The sequence below is a fragment of the Vitis vinifera genome, chromosome 10, assembly GCF_030704535.1.
Source record: "Vitis vinifera cultivar Pinot Noir 40024 chromosome 10, ASM3070453v1".
Lineage (NCBI taxonomy): Eukaryota > Viridiplantae > Streptophyta > Magnoliopsida > Vitales > Vitaceae > Vitis > Vitis vinifera.
The window spans coordinates 2,735,761-2,757,117 of record NC_081814.1 but is presented as its reverse complement, the minus strand read 5'-3'; the positions used below and the strand labels follow the sequence as shown (position 1 = coordinate 2,757,117).

The following is a 21,357-nucleotide window of genomic DNA, read 5'->3' as shown; positions in this document are numbered from 1 at the left end:
AATATGTTAAAATATAGATTTTAACCATATATATTCATGATCTATTTCATGAATTGCAAGTAGTTTTAAATGATTTGAAGATGTATTTAACAAATTTCAATGAAATAGTAGTATAAACATATTTTGGGGGTCTGAAAGGTGTCTTATACCTGCTAATCCAAACAAATGTAGTTTTGATTTTCTTGAATAAAATATACTCACATCGATTATTCTATGAAGATAACATAATATGTATTTAATACTACTCAATTGTATTCAGGTTGGTGTAGAATTGTACATTGCCTTTAGATTGACCGGAAAACAATTTTTTGATGTGCACAATTGATAAGATATATTAATATGCTAACGACACTAAGACATTGTACTTCAAAACCAATTGTCTCTTTATCATATTTGCAACGATAAAATGAGTCATTTTTCATTTTAAGTAATTAGACAACTATCGGAAAACTTAAAAGATCTATTTTATTCATACAAAAAATGCATCAAGATTTTCTTAATATGTGTTGATTGATGCACTAAAGCTTAATTTGGAAAATGCCTAATCACTATATCGAAATAAAAATTTATTTTTCTAAGATATTTAATCTCAAATTCCCTTTTTTTAAATAATTATTATTTCTGAAAGCTTTTAAGAATTCCAATAAAATCCAAGTTATCAATGTATATTACAGTAATTGCAAATACAATTTCTAAGTTTTTAAGGAAAATACATGGACATTTATGATTGTTAGGAAATTTGAGGCTAATCCAAACTATGGTAATCACCCTAGAGGGAGGGGGTAAATAGGGTGATGGTATCTTTTTCACAAATTTAAACTATGTAAAAATAAGAGACAATTATATGCAAATATATAATAAACAAAATAAACATAATTGCATATAATTTAAAAGAGTTAGGGAAGAGAGAGTGCAAACATGAGAGTTTATAGTGGTTCGACACTTCCTTACCTACGTCCACTCTCCTCAACCTCCTAACCGAATGAAGGTTCCATTATCTTGAAGCTTCAACCAAGCTTCCAATCTCTTTACAATTGGATTATGGTTCCAATTCACCCACTTGGACTTTTAGCTCCAAGCACTCTTTACACTTCTTCAATCTCTTGAACAACCTCTCAAGTGATACCCCTCACTTGAGAAAATTATTTACAAAGATATACAAATAATGATATTTCAAAATCCTAGTAATAGAACTTTAGGTTCAAAGATACAAGAAAAACTAGGATTGAATGGTGTACTAAAGATATGTAAGTTATGAAACAATGGTGCACTCAAAAACACTATTCCAAGGCTCAAATATATTCAAGAATGATTTGGGAAGGTTTTTCTTATGAAACAATGAAGTTTGAAGCCTTTTTATAGAAGAAAAAAATCATACTAGCCGTTGGGGGTTCGACCGGTTGACTAGCCGTTAGGAAAAGTGACCGTTGGACATTAACCGGACCTCGACCAGCTGAGGTTCAACCTTGACCGGGAAGAGAAGGCCACTGGGAGAGAGAAATTTTTTTTTGCCTCCCTCAACCGGTCCTCGACCGGACGAGCACAACCGGTCGACCGGTTGAACCGGTTGAGCCATTTTTTGGCTCAACATCCAACCTTTAACAACTTAAAACCTTTTAACACAAGTTTGAAAATCATTTAACACAAGGTTTTAGTTGAAAACATGAAATCATCCAATTCTTAAGATTTTTAAAACAATATTACTCTTGGATGATTTTGGTGCATAAATGAAAAATGAAATGCATGAAAGTCCTAGTGCACCAACAACCTTACAAAGAGATCTTAAGAAGCTTTGGTCTTGAAAAACTCTTCTCTTTGAGGTGGTCTTCTTCTTCATGATTTTTCTTTGTCTTGATTTGTCTTTGGATTGCCACTTTGGAAGTCGTCTTGCCTAATCACACTTGAAATATGATCATTAGTTCTAAACCTTGTTTTGTTATCATCAAAATCAAGATTAACCTAACCTTGGTTTCACAATGATCATTCACATATTTTTATTTTAACAGGTATTTGTTGAAGTAATTACACCATTTGTGTTTGGATTGCTTCAGATATTTTAATTCTTTTATTGATTTTCATGTATATATAACATTATCTATAAATCCACATAAATATGTTTTAATAATATTCACACGATGTATATCTAGTCTTTTTGAAACTATTAAACTAACTATAAATCAAAATGCAATTTCGTTTATGATAGGAAAGTATGTTTTCACATAGTCAATACCGAGTCTTTCTTTGAAGCCTTGTGCACTAATCATGTTTTATATCTTATGATGTTATTTTTCTCATTACGCCTTCATATAAATTCACATTTGTACTAAACAAACACACTTCATATTTTACTATCCATTTTTAGCTTTGTATGCATTCTTTCCAATTTGGTCAATTATTTTTTGCATCGACATTCTTCTACATTTTATGATTTGGGTCAAAGGTCATTTGGAATAACAATATCATTTTTATCCCACTTTTCTCCCATATACACATAACTTATCAAGATATCATTATTTTCAAGTATCTCCCCTCTTTAAGGATTATTTGTACTTATTTATGGATTATTAGTTCAATATGTAGCTTTTTAGGGATTATTTGATTTCTTTGTACCTCTCAGAGGACTATACGTTTAACAATTTTAAATTGATAAGTTATTACAGGGATTCCTTCAATGTAATAAGTTTTTCATGCGTTTTTCTTTATATTAACTTATTTTAGAGAATTACAACTCTGAACTGACAAATCTACCATGCTTTAGGCATATCTCGGATTTATTTGTTATAATGATAGTTATTTGTCCTATTAGAACATTATATATTTCTTTAACTATTTTATTATGTTTCAAATATGAATTTACTATTATGTTCGTTAACTATCCAATAAGGACGTCATTCGATGTTGGAATATTTACAATTGATTTTTATGATTTTTATCACTTTCTTTGCATTTCCCATCGAATTCGAATAATTGATCTAAAATTCTTTGCAAATGAATGGTTCTTTTAGCTTCTTGTTTATATTGTTTTGTACAATGGTCAAAATGAGACAACTTGGATACATTTCAAGATTATTTATTTTTAGATTAGACCTTTTGTTCATTAATGATGAGAAAATTATCTCAATAAAACGACAATCCATTAAATCTATGGTACAACAAAAAGTTTGTAGGTTAGAAATATGTGGTTGTTGAAATACAAGTTGTAGAGGAGACCCCTAATGATAAGTAGTATGTCAAATGTGGATTAAGGTTGCACTAGCAACAATAAAGTCTCCATGGGCTAAAGTAAGAAGCTATATTTTCGTGAGTAAGGGCTAGACAATTTATTGCAAATGTTTAATGAATGTCTAGTGGTACACCATTGCTAATAGAGAGAAAGATAAGGTGAAGATTTTGGATAGAATTAGTTTGGGAAAGGGTTTCAAAGTAAAAAATAAAATAAAATAACTAGTGTTATTATAGTGAATTCATACAAATGACTGATATTACTAGAATGATTTCTATTTGATTGATAGGTACTGGTATTCGTGTAATCAGTTTAATATGCATTTTTTTTATGGTTTATATTTCGAATTGAGTTCATTCTTATAATAATTAAATGAATTGAGTTGTCGACATGAAAGCATAAGAACTCAAGGGGACCAACACTTTCTTTGGTCAAGTTTGCCTAATTTAAGAGGGAAGGTCCAAGACTGAAAAATAAGATTAATAAAAAAAAATATTACACATATAGTTTAGGTCTCATTCTTTGTACTTAAGTCCAATCTCATCTATTTATACCTAAATTATTACGCTTTATATTCACATAAAAATCATTTTAAAAATGAAGAGTTGAATACAAATTTATAAATTCTATTTAATATTAAAATCGATTTTTTTTTTTTTTGCATCGTTTATGTCAAAATGTTCCTTTAAAAAGAGGATTTTCAATACATATTTATAAGCTTTATATTAAAAATTGAGTTTGGAAAGATGTTTTTTTTTCTACAATCATGGGACATTTAAAAAATGTTATGTCTTTTTAAAATATTTTATAAAATAATTTAAAAAAAAATATTATTTAAATAAAAAATCCATCACACCCCAAAGTAGGGGGTGGTGGCCATTACAGTGAAGACGTGGCAAAATCTCAATCGTGACAATATAACTCGGTCAACAAAGCCCACGATTTCATGCCCACTAAATCATTCGTCACAAAAATAAATAAAAAAGCCAGAAAATGCTTAGAGCCCTCCTCCCAAAACCCCATATTCTCCTTTTCGGACCCAAGTTCAGAGCCTGGAAAAATCTCAATCCTTTGCCCAATCACCACTTCCTTTCCACATCTTTTCGATACCCTCTCAAAGGTTATTGATTTCCACTGAAACCCAAATCTTGAATTCTTCCCTTTGGTTATTGTTTTGTTTGTGGATTCAGGTGTGGAGGTCGTTGGAGCAGTGTTGGGTGGTGGAGTGAGAGCAATGTCAGGTTCAGCAGTGTCGTCAGCATCGGCTGCTGGTGAGCAGTTGGCGTCCGGGAATGAAGTGCAGCAGGTGACGATGAAGGTGCTGTCTGCAGAGAACGATGACCATGGTGGTGTCATCGTGGAGATGAAGGAGGCTATGGATTTTGAGGCTTTTGTTTCTCTGCTCAGAGCTTCAATTGCTCACTGGAGACAGCAGGTTTATGGGCTCTGGTTTCTTATTTTCTTGTGGGATTTTTTGGTTTTTTGGTGTCATGGGTTTGATGTATTTTGGCTTTGTTTTGCCTGTATTTGGATTTTGATTCTATAAAACCCACCTATGTTCTCTACATTTTAATGATTCATTATTGTATTTAGTCTATAATATTTGATTTCGTACTATTTACAATTCTAACTGGAGTAGCAACTATTCTATTAACTGCTGGTGCTTTTCTTGAATGGAACTGTTTCAATTGTCTGCGGATCAATCTCACGTTAGAAAATCAAGTAAATAGGATCTCATAATTCTAGAATAATGAACCAAAATAGATCTACAAAACTCACCTTGTGTCATTGTGATAAAGACCACCTTACTTAGATTGTTCATGATGTTGCGATACTTTGGTAGCACCTAGCACCTTGTCACCTTGTATTAGTATTGTATTAACACCTTCGCTCTCCTAACTCTCTGTTTCACTTAATGTTTGTATTGATGATGGGAAACCTCACAAACTTAGGACGAGTGGAGAGAGGGACCAAGAGCCCTTTTATATTACAATTAAGTACACTACTCTCTGTCTCACTTAATGTTTGTATAGATGATGGGAAACCTCACAAACTTTGGACGAGTGGAGAGAGGGACCAAGAGCCCTTTTATATTATATCAAGTGGACTTCTATTAAGAGTCACAAATGAGCACTGCCTTCTAAATACATGAATCCGCCTTTTCCAATTCCATGTAATATATGTGAAAACTTTAACGCAGGTACATGACTTTGGTCATTGTTCCTTGTATACAATTTAGTAGGTTTATGACTTTGGTCATGGTACCTTGTATTTTCCATATATCTTATACATTTAATCTTCTCACATACATTAGATGTATAATATAGGAAATGTAAATTCATTAGGTTCATGTTGAAGGGGTGGGTTTTTCTTCTCTTTTCTCTTGCTTGCTGATTGGCCCTATTTGTATAATCTGTGTGTACTTTGTTGTGCCTTTTGGCAAGTGATTTTAATATATCTTGCTCATTTACCTTTCAAAATAAAAAAATAAAAAATTGAACCCTTAGGATGTGGGGATTAACTTCATGTGGTCATGAAGGCCACAATAATTCTAACATCTAATGCTTTTGGGGTTTGTAGAATTAGAGATAATTCCGAATCAAAGAGGCATAAGCATGAACAGGAATAAGGGGAACTCTATGCTAAACAGGGTTGTGTGAGAGCAATAAAATTGCGATGAATCTTTCGCTAGTGCTTATCCCAGTCAAATTTTAGGATGAATCAGTTCTTGGGCATTCCTATGAATTTCAAAATGTTTGTGATCTGCTTATGTTGTCACAAACTTTTTGATTGCTCATACATGTGCAATTCAGACTGGTTGCAGGCTAGATGATTTCACAACATGAATGAACACAGACCACATGATCAGTGGTTTTGCGAGTCAGATATGTCTCCCTTTTACGCATTTTTGGTGTTATCACTTGAACTTTGATATATTGATCTTGTTTATTTCCATTGATTGGTATGACAATGGGTTCTGCAGGGTAAGCGGGGAGTTTGGATCAAAATGCCTATTGAGCTAGTAAATCTAGTTGAAGCTGCGGTTAAGGTATCTTACTTTTGTGAAATTGAGTTATGGTGATTCCTGAGAATTGAGAAGCTTATCTTGAGTGTAAGGAAATCTGCCAATGGTGTTACCTGTCATGTTTTGTCCTCTGATTGATCTTCTAAAGTTGCATTTGACCACTGTTTCTCGTCTCTGTCATATTGCTATGTAGGAAGGATTTTGGTATCACCATGCTGAGAGAAAATACTTAATGCTCGTGTATTGGATTCCTGAAGGCCCCAATACTATTCCACCAAATGCCACCCATCGAGTGGGTGTTGGTGCATTTGTGTTGAATGAAAAAGGAGAGGTACACTCTTGAGCATTAACCACTCCACCTAACTTTTCAACCTTAAAGGAAGAGCAGCTTCCAAGTCTGTTATTTTGTATGAGGAGCACGGTGAAAGACTTGCAAGTTGTACCAACTATTTGAGGTGTTTCCCTGATAATCATTCTAATGAAAGCTTATACTGCTTGCATGATCCTAACTCATGCACCAGAAAAAAAAGAAAAAAAAAGAAAAAAAAAAGGCAAAGTTTCTGGAGTATTCTATGTGGAAGCAGAAGCTTGATTTGGAGCTAGGAAGCAGTTTGCACTCAAGTTTCAACCATTCATATGAACTTTCATTTTTGCATTTTCTTTCTATAGCATTTTTCTTTGAAAAATTTACGGCCATACTCCCATTTTTAGAATTATACTTTTAGAAAATCATGATGCTCCTATTCTTTTACTAGAACGATTGTGACTATCATTGTTAATGTTAGTTAACTGCTACCATGTGCAATAAGCCAATCATGAATTAACTAATAATAACTAGTAGTTACAGATTAAAAATGTGACTATTTGAGTATCACAAAATGTTACATTTATAGGTTAATGTTCATGCCCACTATATTTATTGGTGATTTCTAGTGCAGATTCTACTGCTATAATGTTCTTATATTTGAATGTGTTCCCATTGCTTTTTCTTAGCTTCACTTTATTTCAGATCCCTCCTCCTGGCATCTGCTTCCTGTTTCTTTTCTTGCACTGCATGTAGCTACTATGACTCAGTTCTCTAAGTTGCTTATATTCTTTTTCTATCGAACAAATATGAGAAACCGTTAACTAGACAACCCCCTGCCAATAAACTAAACTCTTGGATTGGATAGTTTTTCATCATATAAGTGTTTCAGAATTCTGCCTAGAAACCTGCTCTGCTTCCTCTATATGGCAGTGGCAGTGGCAGACCGAGTTTTTTTCTCACTTTTCTGACTTAATTATTTAACCAAGTTAGATGCAAGAAAATTTCTCCCTAAGTCCACTCCAATTTATTTATTGTTTTGAACAAGATACTAGTCTCTATCCCCGTTCTCTCCCTCCCTCCTCTCTCTGTAACTCTCTATCATCTAGTCCTCTTCTCCCTGCCTGTTTTTCTCAGTAAATCTCTATTAACTTTTTGGTAACCACTTTTTGTTTGCCAATTAACAAGAGAGACCCTTGCCCTTTCCCTGTGAGTGCTCATATAATAACAATTATGTATAACCTATGCAGCTATCTCTGAATTTGTTTTCACTCTTAGGGACAGTGTAGTTATGACTGAAAAATGTGGGTTTGCTTTGATAGATGTTGGTGGTTCAAGAAAAGAGTGGACGGTTTCGAGGAACAGGTATATGGAAATTCCCCACTGGAGTTGTTGATGAGGTGTGTATGTCAGGGTAAATGTTTTCTTGCAGATATAAATAATATGCAGTCAGCATTTTTCTTCCATTTATTGAGCTGTCTCATCTACAGGGGGAAGATATATGTGATGCAGCAGTTAGAGAAGTCAAAGAAGAGACAGGAGTAAGTGTGCAAGTTTATTCTCTTCAATACAAATAATCTCACGTTTCAGTTTCTTCCCTTTCCTTTTCTTTTGAGCCAATATATATGTGATTTGGTCATTATTTTGTATTGGGTATTCTGCTGCTTCAGATTGACTCTAAATTTGTGGAAGTATTAGCATTCAGGTATGTAGTTTGCTTAACATGAAATAGTTTAATATAAATCGAGCTGCATTATTTCAGATTAGGTTGCACATGTCCTAGGCTTCTAGCTAATATCTTCAAATTTGCTTAGGCTTCCTTGTATAGTTGTCCTCAACATTTGACCAAGGTCTGGAGAAAGCTTGTGTGCTTTACATGTGTATATATTGTATTTATATCCAACAAACAATTTCTCTAGTACCATTTAATATAGATGACCCCCTGCAAAAATTTTCTGAAAATTTCTGATGGCAACATATCGAAGAACTAGGATATATTTCTTATCCATTGCTCTGACAGTTACTGTTTCTGAAATCTGAATTCCTGTTACTTAATTTGCAGACAAAGCCACAAGTCATTCTTTGAGAAGTCAGATTTATTCTTTGTTTGCATGCTGCAACCCCTCTCCTTTGATATCAAGAAGCAGGAATCAGAGATTGAGGCAGCTCAGGTAATTCCCGGCCAGAAAATGGCGGAAGATAAAGCTTATTTTTTTTCTTTTAAAGGTGCAATAAAATTAATTTACAAAAAACATGAAATGTTGGGAAATGTGGTTAGTGCCATGTATAAATATTTATAAGCCATCACCCAACGCTCCTTCCATTACCTGTTTGTTTCCATCTTACCCTTATCGATGCTACATGTTGCACGAGAAATTCCAAAATATTTTTGACAAATACAAAATGGATACTGTTCTGGAACAGTAAATTCTTTTACATGTTTGTGCCAAGGAGAAAGAAGCGAGAATGAAAAGTAGGCGATTAAACTATCTGGGGCCCAACCTGTTTGCTCCCCACCTTGGAGATTCAAAAAAAATCAAACAAGCCCTCTCTTACATGTGGTCCTTTTCGCAGGACTGGTAGCTGGGATGTTCTAATCATCCTGCTATGGTTTAAAAGTTGTTGTCAGATCATGTCTTACTTGTTTCAACCCTGACTTCTTGACTTTTGTTCATCAAACATGAAAAGAACCCAATGTAACAATAGCTGAAGTAACTGGTACACAATCCTTACATGGTCTTTTTTTCTTGTGATCTGCAGTGGATGCCGATCGAGGAGTATGCAGCACAGCCATTTGTCCAAAAGCATGGGCTTTTAAGGTACCTCATGGACGTATGCTTAGCAAAAAAAGATGGGGGTTATTCTGGTTTTACTGGCGTCCCTACAACATCCAGTTTCTCTAATGAAGAAAGCTACTTGTATTTGAATGGTGGGTGCCTGAAAAGCCAGTAAGGTCTTCTAGTCATCTCTTCAAGTCGAGGGTTTTGCAAGGATTTCCCTTCTATGATTTTATGTTGCACAAAGCTCATCTCCTAGGGTGAGGCTGAGTAAATGAACCCTTTCCATTCTATTGTCATTTATTCAACGACTCAGGTATATCAGGTGACAAATAAGTGATGTAAATGACAATTCCATAAACGAGTGACAATAAGTGATAAGTACGACACTTGTTAGATCGGGTTTTGATCATCTCATCTTAAAATCAATAGAATAAGACCTTTTAATTAAAAATCAATTAATGTTCAGGGAAGGAGATTGGACCATCAAACAAGATCTAAGTGATGTCTAGTAAAGGAGATAGGACATTTGATAGTACAAGAATCCATGACTTTGTTAGATCTTGTATTGCTTATTTTATTTGAATACCAATCCATCTTTCAAAAAAAATCGAACATTTGGTGGTATTTGATACTGCACATTTGCACCGACTTTGGACCTGTTTTTTAGACCATTATTAAGGTAAACAGGTTATGAATTAATGCAAGCCTGCCAAAAAAAGAAATTTAGTCTTAGGATGTGAGTTAATATATGATTAAAGAAAAGGATTGTTTTCATACCCTCATTGTTACAAGGAAAACATTGTATATTATTCGGAAAGGATGATATTAAAAATGCGTTTGACAACGATTTTAAGAAGTGTTTTTAGTCTTTTTAACATCCTAAAATCACAATCAAAGATACTTTAAATAGTATTAGAAAAAGTTAAATATTTAATCAAAAAATTTAGAAAATAAGTAATAAGTTAATAAAAATGAAAGAATAAATCATCTGAAATCTACAAGTAAGATATTTTCAACACGGGACAAGAAAAATCAATTCCATTGTTGTTCATTAGGCCATGTAAACTTGAAATGAAATGTTACTTAAAAGTGTTGTTGTTATAGATGACAATGTACAAACAATTTGAGGATGATATTTAGTGATGTGTACAAACAACAATGACATTATTTTATTTTGAGTAATGGGAATACACGAAGAAAAACACCTATTAGAAAGGAAAAGAAAGAGAAGGGAAAAAAGTTTGACTAATTTTACGGCCTAATTGTGAGAGAGGGACAGGTGGAGTATGCAGCGGAAAGGGAGCCTCCTCCGTCTCTTTGCCACTTTGGTTCAGACAAACAGTATAATTTGGAGGAGCATCGCCGCTTGTTTTCTCGGTTTCCATATTCAGAGCTCAGAAGTCAAAATCTTACACGAGCGCTTTTGGAAATTGGAACTGGCTAGTGGCTTCTCTTTTCTCTCCCTCCCCACTTCCCGAAGATAGAAAAGATAAAAGTAAAAGAAATCATCCAGTGTGGAGATGGAAACAACCCATAACAAGAAATCCATCATGAATTATATGGTTTATAGATTTCAAGCTAGCTTAATTTCTGGGTTTTTTTTTTTTTTTTTTGGGATTTACAATTTATATATGAAATAAACTGGAAAGGAAAGAAAAAAACAAAAAGAAGAAGAAAAACCAAGAGCAAGGGCTGTAGCTAGTGTTTTCTTCATCCATCCCCTTCTCCAGCTAGCTCCAGTAGCTCCAGAAAAGAATGTATTCGAACATAGCCTGTGATCCTCACATACAGAACCCATCATCGTCTTCATCTACTTCTTCATCTTCATCTTCATAATCCACATCAATCTGGTAAAGAAAAACTCATATATATCACTTAGAAGTTACAACAGATAAATCTACCTGGGTCTTCCGGTGGCGGCTCCGCCACCACTGCTAGAACCACCGGAGGTAGGTCTACTGCCGCTACCCATCTGATGATACGACCCTGATCCGTAGACGTGTCCTTGATGATGCTGGTGGTGGCCCATCATCATCATTGTCTGCTGCATCGCACCGTACCCACTTCCGAAGTTTCCAGTGTTTACTACGCCGCCATTACCTCCGTCCCCGCTGGAGCCGCCGCCGTCCTTCTCGACCTGTCTGCCCACAGCGGTCTTCTCGCCCTCCACCTCGCGGAACTTCTGGAGGTACACCTTCAACGGCTCCACGTACTCCTCGAACCCCAGCGTCATCATGGCCCACAAGAGATCGTCACCGTTGATCGTCTTCCTCTTCTCTCTCTGACACTTGTCCGACGCCTCTCCGGTGACGAAGCTGATAAACTCCGACACGCACTCCTGCACAGTCTCCTTCGCGTCCTTCGAGATCTTTGCGTTCGCTGGCAACGCCTTCTTCATTATCCTGCTCACGTTCGCGATCGGAAGCAGCCGGTCCTGCTCTCTCGCCGACAACTCGCTGTTCACGTTGCCGCCGCTGTTGTTGTTCTGAGCTCCTCCCGAGTCATTGTCCGAGTCTGCCATTAAACTTAGCCACCCAAAACCTCAAGCATCACACTTGGTCCAAGTCCAAGTCGCCAATTCAGCCGGAATTCGAACGTTGTCACGGCCGGTACTTTCGCCGGCTGTGGGTAGAGAGTGTTGAGGCCCGTTGGATCTGGGGCTTAATATTGCATCGGATTTGACATGTGGACTTTTGCCAACCGTTCATTTGTCGATAAGTTTGAGTTACGTGGAGGTACTGTGTACTGTTGATCGACAGGAAAAGGAAGATCTGAGCCGTTGAGTTCAACAGCACGTGACCTACTCAGGTCCGATTTATATATTTTAATGATATAGGAATTCAACCTAGGCACAACATTGTATTTACCTAAAATTAGAAGTATCCTATGATTCTTGATTCTTTAATGACAATTATTTTTCGGATTATAAAAAAAATTATTAAATAGTTTTTTAATTTTAAAAATATGATTAACAAATTTGTTATTAAGATTTTGTCTAAGAAAAATATTTTTCATATTTAAATTTTAAAACAAAATCATATTTGTGAAAAGAATTTATTTAAAAAAATGATATTAAACATATTTTAAAATTATACCAACATTATTATTTATGTCACAAAATATCATTTAATGATACAATTCTCGAATTTATGATTAACAAATTTGTTATTAAGATTTTGTCTAAGAAAAATATTTTTCATATTTAAATTTTAAAACAAAATCATATTCGTGAAAAGAATTTATTTAAAAAAATGATATTAAACATATTTTAAAATTATACCAACATTATTATTTATGTCACAAAATATCATTTAATGATACAATTCTCGAATTCCCAATTCAAATTTCATTTATAACAATATGAATAACACAATGACAAACGAAAAATACGATAAAAATATGAATAATAATATCAAACTACTAAAATTATATAGTAAATCTTACACTATAATTTTTTTTCTTTATTTTAAATTTAGAGATTGAATTGTTGGATATTTTTCTTTATAGCGAGAAGAATTTAATAATATGTGGTCCTAGTGGGGTCATTAGGAAACTAAATTAATTTAGTGTGGGTGTAAATGTTGAGGAGTGTTTGGATAGTGGAGGCATGGGAGGGCCCCACTACACTAAGTGGAGTGTGTTGTCAATGGCATCCCATAGTGAAATATTTCACCCATCATATTCATATATTGCATTATATTTGTTGTGAATTTTCCATTTCAAAATTATTCCCATTTGGCAACAATTGTTTGTACATATGTGTTATTACTTTAGGGAAAATTATTAGGACTTAGAATGACAAACTTAGTTTTGAGAACTATGAAGATTACATTTCTGACTCATGGGGCCAATAGGTTAAACCATCAAATCAATATCCTTATCCTTGAGTAATTAAGCCAAAAGCCAAAGTAATTCATGCATCACCTTTTTTTTTTTTAATGAAAAATATTTATTACAAAAAATAAAGTAGGAAAAGGAGAAACCGAGAAAGAAGAAAATATAATGCTAATAAAATCTTATTAGGAAAAACCTAATAGAAAAAATTCTTGTGGAGGAAAAAGAGTATAATACTCTTTGCAAATTTAGTTATTATGACTACTTTGTTAAAAACCTTGCTAGTAAAATTTAGTGAGACAAAACTTGGATGAAGGAAAAAAATTACGGTATATCCATATCAGTATTCTCCTTTTCATATAAACATGATTATGTTTTCTTTAACACTTTAATTAGTAGATCTCTCAATCTTTGTATTTCAATGTGGTATCTTAACTTTTTCAATACAGTCAACGGTAACGCTTTTGTGAATAGATCTATTAGATTATCACATGACCAAATCTACTTAACATTAATTTCACTTTTATCTTGGAGCTCGTGAATATAAAGGAATTTGAGAAAGATATGTTTAGTTCTATCATTTGTTTTAATTTGTGTGATGCAATCAACATTATCTTCATATACTTTGGTTAGACTGTCTTTGATAAAGGGTATCTCACATGATTCCTCGAATATGTTGTATCACTGACCATAACCATATTCATGACTTGTTTCATGGATTGCAAGTATTTTTGAATGGTTTGAAGAGATAATTATCATTGTTTGCTTGATTGATCTCTATGACAGTATTGTATTATTGTAAGTAAATACATACTTTGTTCGAAATTGAGCTTTGTGAGGGTTTGAAGGATAGTCATCATTCATGTATCTAAGCAATTGAAATTTTGCTCATTTCAAATAAAACAAAGTCAAAACTTCCACAAAGATATTGAATTACATGTTTTGACCTCATTTTGTGCTTTTGATTTAGTGTGGAATTGTATCTTGCATGCAAGTTGACAAAGAATATTATATTTGGTCATATACAATTTGTAAGGTCATGAGTATACCAATAGTACTTTTAGACTGAATATTTCTTTGTTATCTTCTTTAGGATGAAATGGAATATTTTTCACTTTTAAAAAATGAGCTACCATTAGAGAATTTAGTGGATGTGATTTGTCCATATGAAATTGTTTCATGAAATTTTCCGTGTACGTTGACTGATGGACTAACATTTCATTTGAAAGGTGCTTGATTTGTAAGATGAAACAAAATTTTATTTTCCTAATATTTTTCATTTCAAATCCTTTTATAAATTAATTGTTGTTATGAACTCTTCAGGAGTCGATAAGATTGGAGTCGACAAGATTGCAACAATTACAAACCTCTATTAGTATATATAATGTAATGACATAATTTGATCAAGTATATTATCATCATGATTTGATCTAGAACGTGATATTTAATTTTCAACTATTGCTTTAGACATTTTAATCTTTCAAAAAATTATTTGCTTTAGGCATTTTAATCCTTTAAAGAGTTGATTGCTTCATGCATTTTGAATCATTAAGAGATTTTAACATATCAATGGAAATATATTGTAGCTATATTATAAAGTACATATCAAAGATTATTGAGGAGTTGATATAAGGTATCTACGGGAAATCTAAGGTTATAACTTTTGCTTACACTTTTGTAAAATAACCCATTTGTATCCAATAGTTTTTACGTCTTCACATGTCAAATTTTAAACTATTTATATCAAGTAGACTTAACATCTTTAGATATTGAACTTTATTTCCATTTATATCCGATCAAACTTATATTTTTAAGTATCAAACTTCAAGTCCTAATACTTATATGGACAAGTTTAGTACTATTTCAATTGCTTCTTTCTACTTAGTCATGTATTTTTATGTCAATATTTTTGCATAATTCATGATTTGGATTTTCATCGTTCCTTATATGTCAAGGTTCATCTAGAAAGAAGATTTTATGACCATATTATTTGATAGTATTTTCCACTTGACATTTACATAACTAATAAAGTCTGTTTACTTATAGGTAATCTACCTCTTTAAGAGTCATTATCCAAGTTGTTCCTCTTTTGAAATTATTTATCCAATTTGTGCATGCTCAATGATAACTTATACCTCTTAGGATCTATTTATTTAATCTATTATAAATTGATAAGTCATTCTTATCAGTTTTTGAACGGGCATGACCACTTCGAGAGTGTTAATTTTTGCATGCATGAATATTTTCTTATGCCATTTCCACCTTTAGAGAATGTCTTTTTAGCCGATGTGTCTATATATAATGCTTCGGGCATGTCTCATTGTTTTATTAAAACATCAAGTTATCACATTTCATTATATTATATTGATGTTGATATTATTAGAAAGAGATTCATTCACTTCTCATATGTTTATAATTTTTTTTGAAAAGTAACATTTTAAAATAATAAATATTTTTATTATATCCTATTCTTTTTTAAAACAATAGACTTGAAAGTAATATCCTATCCTTGAGTAAAATTATTAGAGTTTAATTAGAATTAAATTGCTTTTATAAAATGATCATATGGTAGAGTTTAAAAAATGAAACCAATCTTATTCAAGCTCTTCTCATTCATTATTGTTTATATAAAATAATTTATATTGTTTATATAAAATATTTATTCCCTCATTATTCTATCTCTATATAAATTTCAATATTTTGAATAGAAAGAAGTAAATTATATAGTAAATAATACGAATAATAGGTAAAAATTTAAAATCACTAAACATCATCTCCAATGGGCCACAATTCCATGAAATTAAGATAAAATAATATATTTCAATTTTTTAATTATTCTTTTTTAGAAATACTTTGGCCGATAGGAAGATTGTTAATATTCTCATATTCATAACTACTAATAGATATAACTTCTAATTATGTATAATAATATAATATTTGATTGATTATAATAGAATGATTATCCCCAAGTTCCCGTAATATGACAAATTCTCATATTTTATAACAATATTCATTTTTATTTATTTATTAATATTATGTGAATTTCACTCAACTTCTCCTAATATTGGGCTAAATACACTTTATCACCACTAGTTTAAATTCGGTCAAATATCTTTCATATTTTTCCTATTTGTTATTTTCACACACCTTCCATTCGATTTAAAATAAGAGAATTATTTGATGAAATTTTCAACTCAACGTGGTTAACTGTATTTAATTGATCAATGGGCCGGGGCCAAATTACACTCCTATTTATATTTAATTAAGAGGGATGAAAAGAAATATAACAATAAATCAAAAGCTAACCAAAAGGTGAAGGCTTGTACTTGAGTGAACTATAAAGGCTATTTTTGTGATTATGGGCTAATGGATTAACTTCATTAGATGGCATTCTATATATGTCACAATCTTTGAGAATGTTGACCTAATTTCTCTCCTACCTGCATATATTCAAACCAACGCTGTTTACCTATTCATAACTCATCAAGTAACCCTCTTATATATGTATATTGTGCAGATGGAGATTGTTGGGGCAGGCTTGAAATTGAGGGAGATTGCTTATGATTCTTTCCCAAGATTATCAAAGGTGTATGTGCTCTAATACTCTTGTAAAGAATACTTTGTTCTCAAAAACTTCATATAGAATAAGTAGATGATAGAAGTAGGCTACCAACCACAGTTAACTTCCCTTTTCAACTTCCAACTTCTGCCTTAGACACGAGGTGATCTCTATACACCAACCACCAAGACAAGGATGAAATAACCCTTTCTCTTTGTGTTGGATGTCAAATGACCAAACCCTCGTTCAACCCAATGCCAAATTACAACTTTTGTGGCTGTAATTTGAAGGGTTGAGAAGGGCATGTGGAAAATAAACTGTCTTATATAAACAAGGGCGTGAGATTCCTTTCTGTGTTGATTAATTTCATTGCAGGAAATACAAAGTTCTGGAGACAGAAACACAGAGAAGATGAGCTACTTTTGTGTGTGCAAGTACAATAATCTTGTGATCATGCTAGTATTCTTGGTGTTCTTCTTCGGGACGTCGGGGGCTGCTGGAAGAGAGAGCTTGCTGCCAGAGCTGTGGAGCCGAGAGGACATGGTGCAAGTAGCTGGATATGGAGAGGAGAAGCTCTCAACGGTGCTGGTTACAGGCACTGTTCTTTGTCACACTTGTCTGGATAAAGAGTCTCAGAATCCTTCATTGCCCATCTCAGGTTGGTAATGCTGTTATCTGTTTACTTGCCTCGATATATATTAATAGAAGGACCCTGCAGCCTTAACATGATCATAACCAGTTGCCATGAACTTTAGCTTTTCTGATCGATAATGTGATGATAGTGATGCAAGCCTAAATGCATGCTTTCAAGAAAGAGGCAGAGTGCCTTGATGATCTATATATTCTATTCTATGGTGAGGTATAAGAAGAGCCTTACAGGCTTCATGAGCTGTGGCTCCATGGTAAAGGTCATGGTCATTTCTAATGCATCAGGTACATGAAGCTAGCCTCTCTCTCTCTGAGCACTGTTTCATTGACACGACTGCTTGGAACCTCTCATCTAATTCCAGTGTTAATGCACTTTCATTTACCTACCTCACCTCCTTTAAGAAATTCCTTTTGAAGTTACTAACATATTAATATTCTATTGTTTGTGGGAATCCTTCTTGGCTCACAATATTTTGCCTTTGCTTGGGAGTCATGTGGGCAAGTTAATGCATTTCTAAGTTTTCAAATGTTTGCTGATTAAGTGGGTGATTATGGTTTAATCAACTCATCGCTCTCATCATTCTTACCCCCCGGGATGGCTTAATAAGTGGCTAATTATCATGGTTTGATGTGCCTATAATTTTATTATCAACAAGCTTACATTAACTGTATTTTGTAATAGGGTTTTTAAGTTTCCTGCAGGTGCTTCAGTATCTGTTACATGCCATGCCAGTGGGAAGAAAAGGAGATCAACTTTGGCACAAGGAGTCACAGATGAAAATGGAGATTTCATCATTGATCTTCCTTCTGAACTTCATGCAGTTCCAAACTTGGAGAAGACATGTTCAGTTGAAGTTCATCAGCTGCCAAGGAACTCGCTCTGCCAACCAGGTTTTGTCAGGAAACACAGAGGAATAAGATTATCATCAGTTGGGAATGGCATACGGACATACACAGCAAGAACGATAAGTTTCATGGACCCGAAATCAAAGCCTTCACCAGCTTCCATGAAGAAGATGGCTGGTAAAGATGAGATGTCATGGTAGACACCTTGGACCTACTTATTATGAACATCGCTCTGACAACTCATTTGGATGGCGCTTCAGTCACAGCATTGAGTGCTTGTAAAAAAATAAAACAAATCGTAAAAATACAGAGGATGATGGTGATATAGCATAGATGTAAATTCAATGTTTTGCTATATGTTGAGCTTGAGTAACGGCCATACATTATAATAAAGATGTTCTTCCACATGGGGGTAGAAACTGTTTACCATAGGGTTGCTTACATAAAGAAATACTACGAGTCTTGACAGATGTTCCACAATGACATTAACGATGCTTGGTGTCCCAAAAGCAAGTTTCGGGTAAAAACTTATCTTAAACTTGTACTTAAAAGACAAATGAAACAAAAAATTCTAGACGGGAAGTGTGAATGCACTCCAAAACCGATCAGGGCTTCTCCACAGGTTTTTTCTGGGCACCAGAGACTATGTACCTTGCGACATCGGCACAGCAAGTAAGCTTATCTGCTTCCTCTTCGGGAATTTCAACAGAGAATTCTTGCTCAAAAGCCATAACAAGCTCCACCCTGTCCAAGCTATCCAGGCATAAGTCCTTCTGGAAATTGGCTGTTGCGGTAACCTGTTGAAGGGTCAAGAGAAGTTACATCAATTTCATCGAAGTATCCTTGTTGCCTAATGGCAGGGTAAAAGCTGAACTGAGATGAACACATTTCTTGGTATTCCAAACATAAAACATCAACCCCACCAGGGGTATTGTCTCAACTAGAATGAATTAACCCCGAACATAAATCATTCATGACTAATCTGAAATCAACTGATGATAGAGAAAATAATAAATCATGGCAGGAAGAATTAACTACCTTCTTGCCATCGATTTTATCAAATTTCTTAACCAGTCCAAGTACTCGATCCATTATCTGGTCACAGCTGCTAAGTGCTGATGTGCATATCCGGCAGATCTGTGGCTCAATGACCTTGTGACCTCTACCAACAAACAATTGACCCAGAGAGATCCTCACCCTCAGATATGCCAATAAGGTGTTCCTTAAGAATTGTAGGTTCCCAAAGCCTTCCATGTTCTGGCGTGCTGAGGATCAATGAAATTCCACTTCATGTCAGTGCACACAAATCAAAAGCACAGATAAATATCTAAGTTTACAGGCATGTAAATTGCAACATAAAGGGAAGTAGATAACAACTAAATTTAAGGGTGTGGAAGATTGGAAGCTTTTAAATGTTTCTCAAGAATTATTTGGCTTTATTTCTCACCTATTTAAATCAGCATATTATTTAGGGTACATGATTATATTTATGAGAGTTCAACATGGCTTTGATTTAATGCAAAATTTCCCAAAAAAAAAGGTTCTAAACCTGCAGGTATAGATCCACACTAAATCTGTAAACTAGACCCAAGTGCAGCTACCAAGGTTTAAAGGCTAATACAAGTTGATCTATTCTCAAATACAAGAACCAAGAGGCAAGAACCCTAAAGAAGCTTTTTATTTTCTGACATGGCATGCATTTTTGGGTACATTGGACCCAAAATTGAATCAGATCTTAGAGGTGAAGCTTTTATGTGAAAACAGAGGACCATGCTCTTCATTTTTCTATCCATGACTGAATGTACCAGAAAACATGAAAACTATATTTGAATCCCCAAGCTTATCAGTTTCCCGGATAGGAAACAACCTTCAAGTTAACAAGTCCTAACCAGCAAAAAAGGACAACCCAGAAGGAATAAAAATGAAACCTTTCATGGTTCAACTGGAAAACAAAATACATTAAGAAATTGAAAATGGAAGGATTAAGATACATGATCATCCACACATAAGAAATACAAATCAACCATGTTGAAGAAACCCTTCACAGAACCGGTGAGTGTGATCAAATCAAAACCTACATGATCTCAGTTGGAGACTAATTCTCCACATGGAATTAAATCCCCCCTCATTGAAACCAACTCTAACAAACACGGAGAGAAAATCACTCTCCCTCAACGTTCTCGAACAAACAGAAACTACTCTTCTGAGCCCCATTTCTAGGAGTCAAACAGGTGGCAGACAGCAAAATGGAACACCTTCTGACATGGGGTTTTGAGGAATGAATGTGTTATGCATGGAGCCCTTTAATAAAATTGATCAACCAATCAAAATTTCTTATATGGTTCTGCTAATTCTAATGGCAACCAATGTAGCACAAACCCATGATAGAAACAATTGAAAGATATCATCAACCAATCAAAAATTTCATATGTGCTTCTGCTAATTCTCATGGAAGGCAATGTAGCACAAACCCAAGTTAGAAACCATCAAACAGAGCAAACAAATACAAGCAACCAAATAAAAACTTCGCAATCCAATAAGATTCTGAAGCTTCCATTACATGAAAGAGAAAGCAAGGTGATATAAACAGCAACCCAGAAAATTTCTAATGCATGGAAAGAGAGGAAATGTGGGGAAGTTTTATAATCATATACAAACAAATGAGGAAGCAACCAGGAAATGGAGGCTCACCATTCACCTATGTGCTACCTTTGGTTTATACACACATGTGTTCGACTTATCTTCGCACAGACACTGAAATCATTCAGCAGCCACTGCTCATGGGCTCTATATGGGCCTTAATCCCCTCTCAATCATACTTGTGGATCAAGAACATATGAAAGGACGCTGGGCTGGGGATGGGGATGAAATTTAGGCAGGCTGGCCTCACCTAACTCCTAGGTTTGGGCTTGCTCAGGCAATCATTTTTATTACTTGATCCAGCTTGATTGAATTTTTCAACACAAAATCAATTTGATGGGGCTTGGACCAAGAGTTTGGACAATCCAAACTTAACTAGAACTCAGTTGATACAGTATATTTTTTAGATTTTATATATATATAAAGAAAACAAAGTCAAATTACAATTATAGTATGTATTATTTCATTTTGTTATAAATATGGGTAAATTTACCTTTT

At 34.1% G+C, this 21,357-nt stretch overlaps 4 protein-coding genes across 8 annotated transcripts; 2 read left to right on the top strand and 2 right to left on the bottom strand.

The window, feature by feature from the left end:
- Positions 1-4,176: 4,176 nt before the first annotated feature.
- Positions 4,177-9,741, top strand: LOC100253608 (nudix hydrolase 2). Its single transcript, XM_059740232.1, has 9 exons — positions 4,177-4,343; positions 4,414-4,658; positions 6,207-6,272; positions 6,442-6,579; positions 7,875-7,952; positions 8,043-8,093; positions 8,223-8,257; positions 8,615-8,723; positions 9,313-9,741. The coding sequence occupies exons 1-9, from the start codon at positions 4,217-4,219 to the stop codon at positions 9,502-9,504; spliced, it is 1,041 nt and encodes a 346-aa protein (XP_059596215.1). The 5' UTR covers positions 4,177-4,216; the 3' UTR covers positions 9,505-9,741.
- Positions 9,742-10,477: 736 nt separating this feature from the next.
- LOC100854372 (nuclear transcription factor Y subunit B-3) lies at positions 10,478-12,014 on the bottom strand. Its single transcript, XM_003635491.4, has 2 exons — positions 11,234-12,014; positions 10,478-11,160 (listed from the first exon to the last, which is right to left on the bottom strand). Exons 1-2 carry the CDS (start codon positions 11,851-11,853, stop codon positions 11,157-11,159), a joined length of 624 nt encoding a protein of 207 aa, XP_003635539.1. The 5' UTR covers positions 11,854-12,014; the 3' UTR covers positions 10,478-11,156.
- Positions 12,015-16,942: 4,928 nt separating this feature from the next.
- LOC100263809 (uncharacterized) lies at positions 16,943-18,650 on the top strand. The gene is made up of 2 exons (XM_002275404.5): positions 16,943-17,383; positions 18,076-18,650. The coding sequence occupies exons 1-2, from the start codon at positions 17,137-17,139 to the stop codon at positions 18,417-18,419; spliced, it is 591 nt and encodes a 196-aa protein (XP_002275440.1). The 5' UTR covers positions 16,943-17,136; the 3' UTR covers positions 18,420-18,650.
- LOC100258657 (uncharacterized) lies at positions 18,585-21,042 on the bottom strand. Of its 5 annotated transcripts, none has more exons than XM_059740134.1 (3): positions 20,911-21,042; positions 19,258-19,484; positions 18,585-19,016 (listed from the first exon to the last, which is right to left on the bottom strand). In XM_059740134.1, the coding sequence occupies exons 2-3, from the start codon at positions 19,471-19,473 to the stop codon at positions 18,825-18,827; spliced, it is 408 nt and encodes a 135-aa protein (XP_059596117.1). In that variant the 5' UTR covers positions 19,474-19,484; positions 20,911-21,042; the 3' UTR covers positions 18,585-18,824. The 5 variants fall into 5 exon arrangements, with proteins under 5 accessions (XP_059596117.1, XP_002275574.2, XP_002275522.1 ...); XM_002275538.4 differs by having other exon boundaries at positions 20,874-20,921; XM_002275486.4 differs by lacking the exon at positions 20,911-21,042 and adding an exon at positions 20,780-20,906.
- Positions 21,043-21,357: the final 315 nt, after the last annotated feature.

Excerpts from the sequence above, each read along its gene's own strand:
- LOC100253608 (XM_059740232.1), top strand. The coding sequence starts at position 4,217 with ATGCTTAGAGCCCTCCTCCCAAAACCCCATATTCTCCTTTTCGGACCC. Across the intron at positions 7,953-8,042 it reads CCACTGGAGTTGTTGATGAG|GGGGAAGATATATGTGATGC; the intron begins GTGTGTATGTCA and ends TCTCATCTACAG. Across the intron at positions 8,258-8,614 it reads GTGGAAGTATTAGCATTCAG|ACAAAGCCACAAGTCATTCT; the intron begins GTATGTAGTTTG and ends CTTAATTTGCAG.
- LOC100854372 (XM_003635491.4), bottom strand. The coding sequence starts at position 11,853 with ATGGCAGACTCGGACAATGACTCGGGAGGAGCTCAGAACAACAACAGC.
- LOC100263809 (XM_002275404.5), top strand. The coding sequence starts at position 17,137 with ATGAGCTACTTTTGTGTGTGCAAGTACAATAATCTTGTGATCATGCTA. Across the intron at positions 17,384-18,075 it reads TCCTTCATTGCCCATCTCAG|GTGCTTCAGTATCTGTTACA; the intron begins GTTGGTAATGCT and ends AGTTTCCTGCAG.
- LOC100258657 (XM_010648325.3), bottom strand. The coding sequence starts at position 20,433 with ATGGGGCTCAGAAGAGTAGTTTCTGTTTGTTCGAGAACGTTGAGGGAG. Across the intron at positions 19,485-20,297 it reads TAGTCTCCAACTGAGATCAT|CACGCCAGAACATGGAAGGC; the intron begins GTAGGTTTTGAT and ends ATTGATCCTCAG. Across the intron at positions 19,017-19,257 it reads ATAAAATCGATGGCAAGAAG|GTTACCGCAACAGCCAATTT; the intron begins GTAGTTAATTCT and ends ACCCTTCAACAG.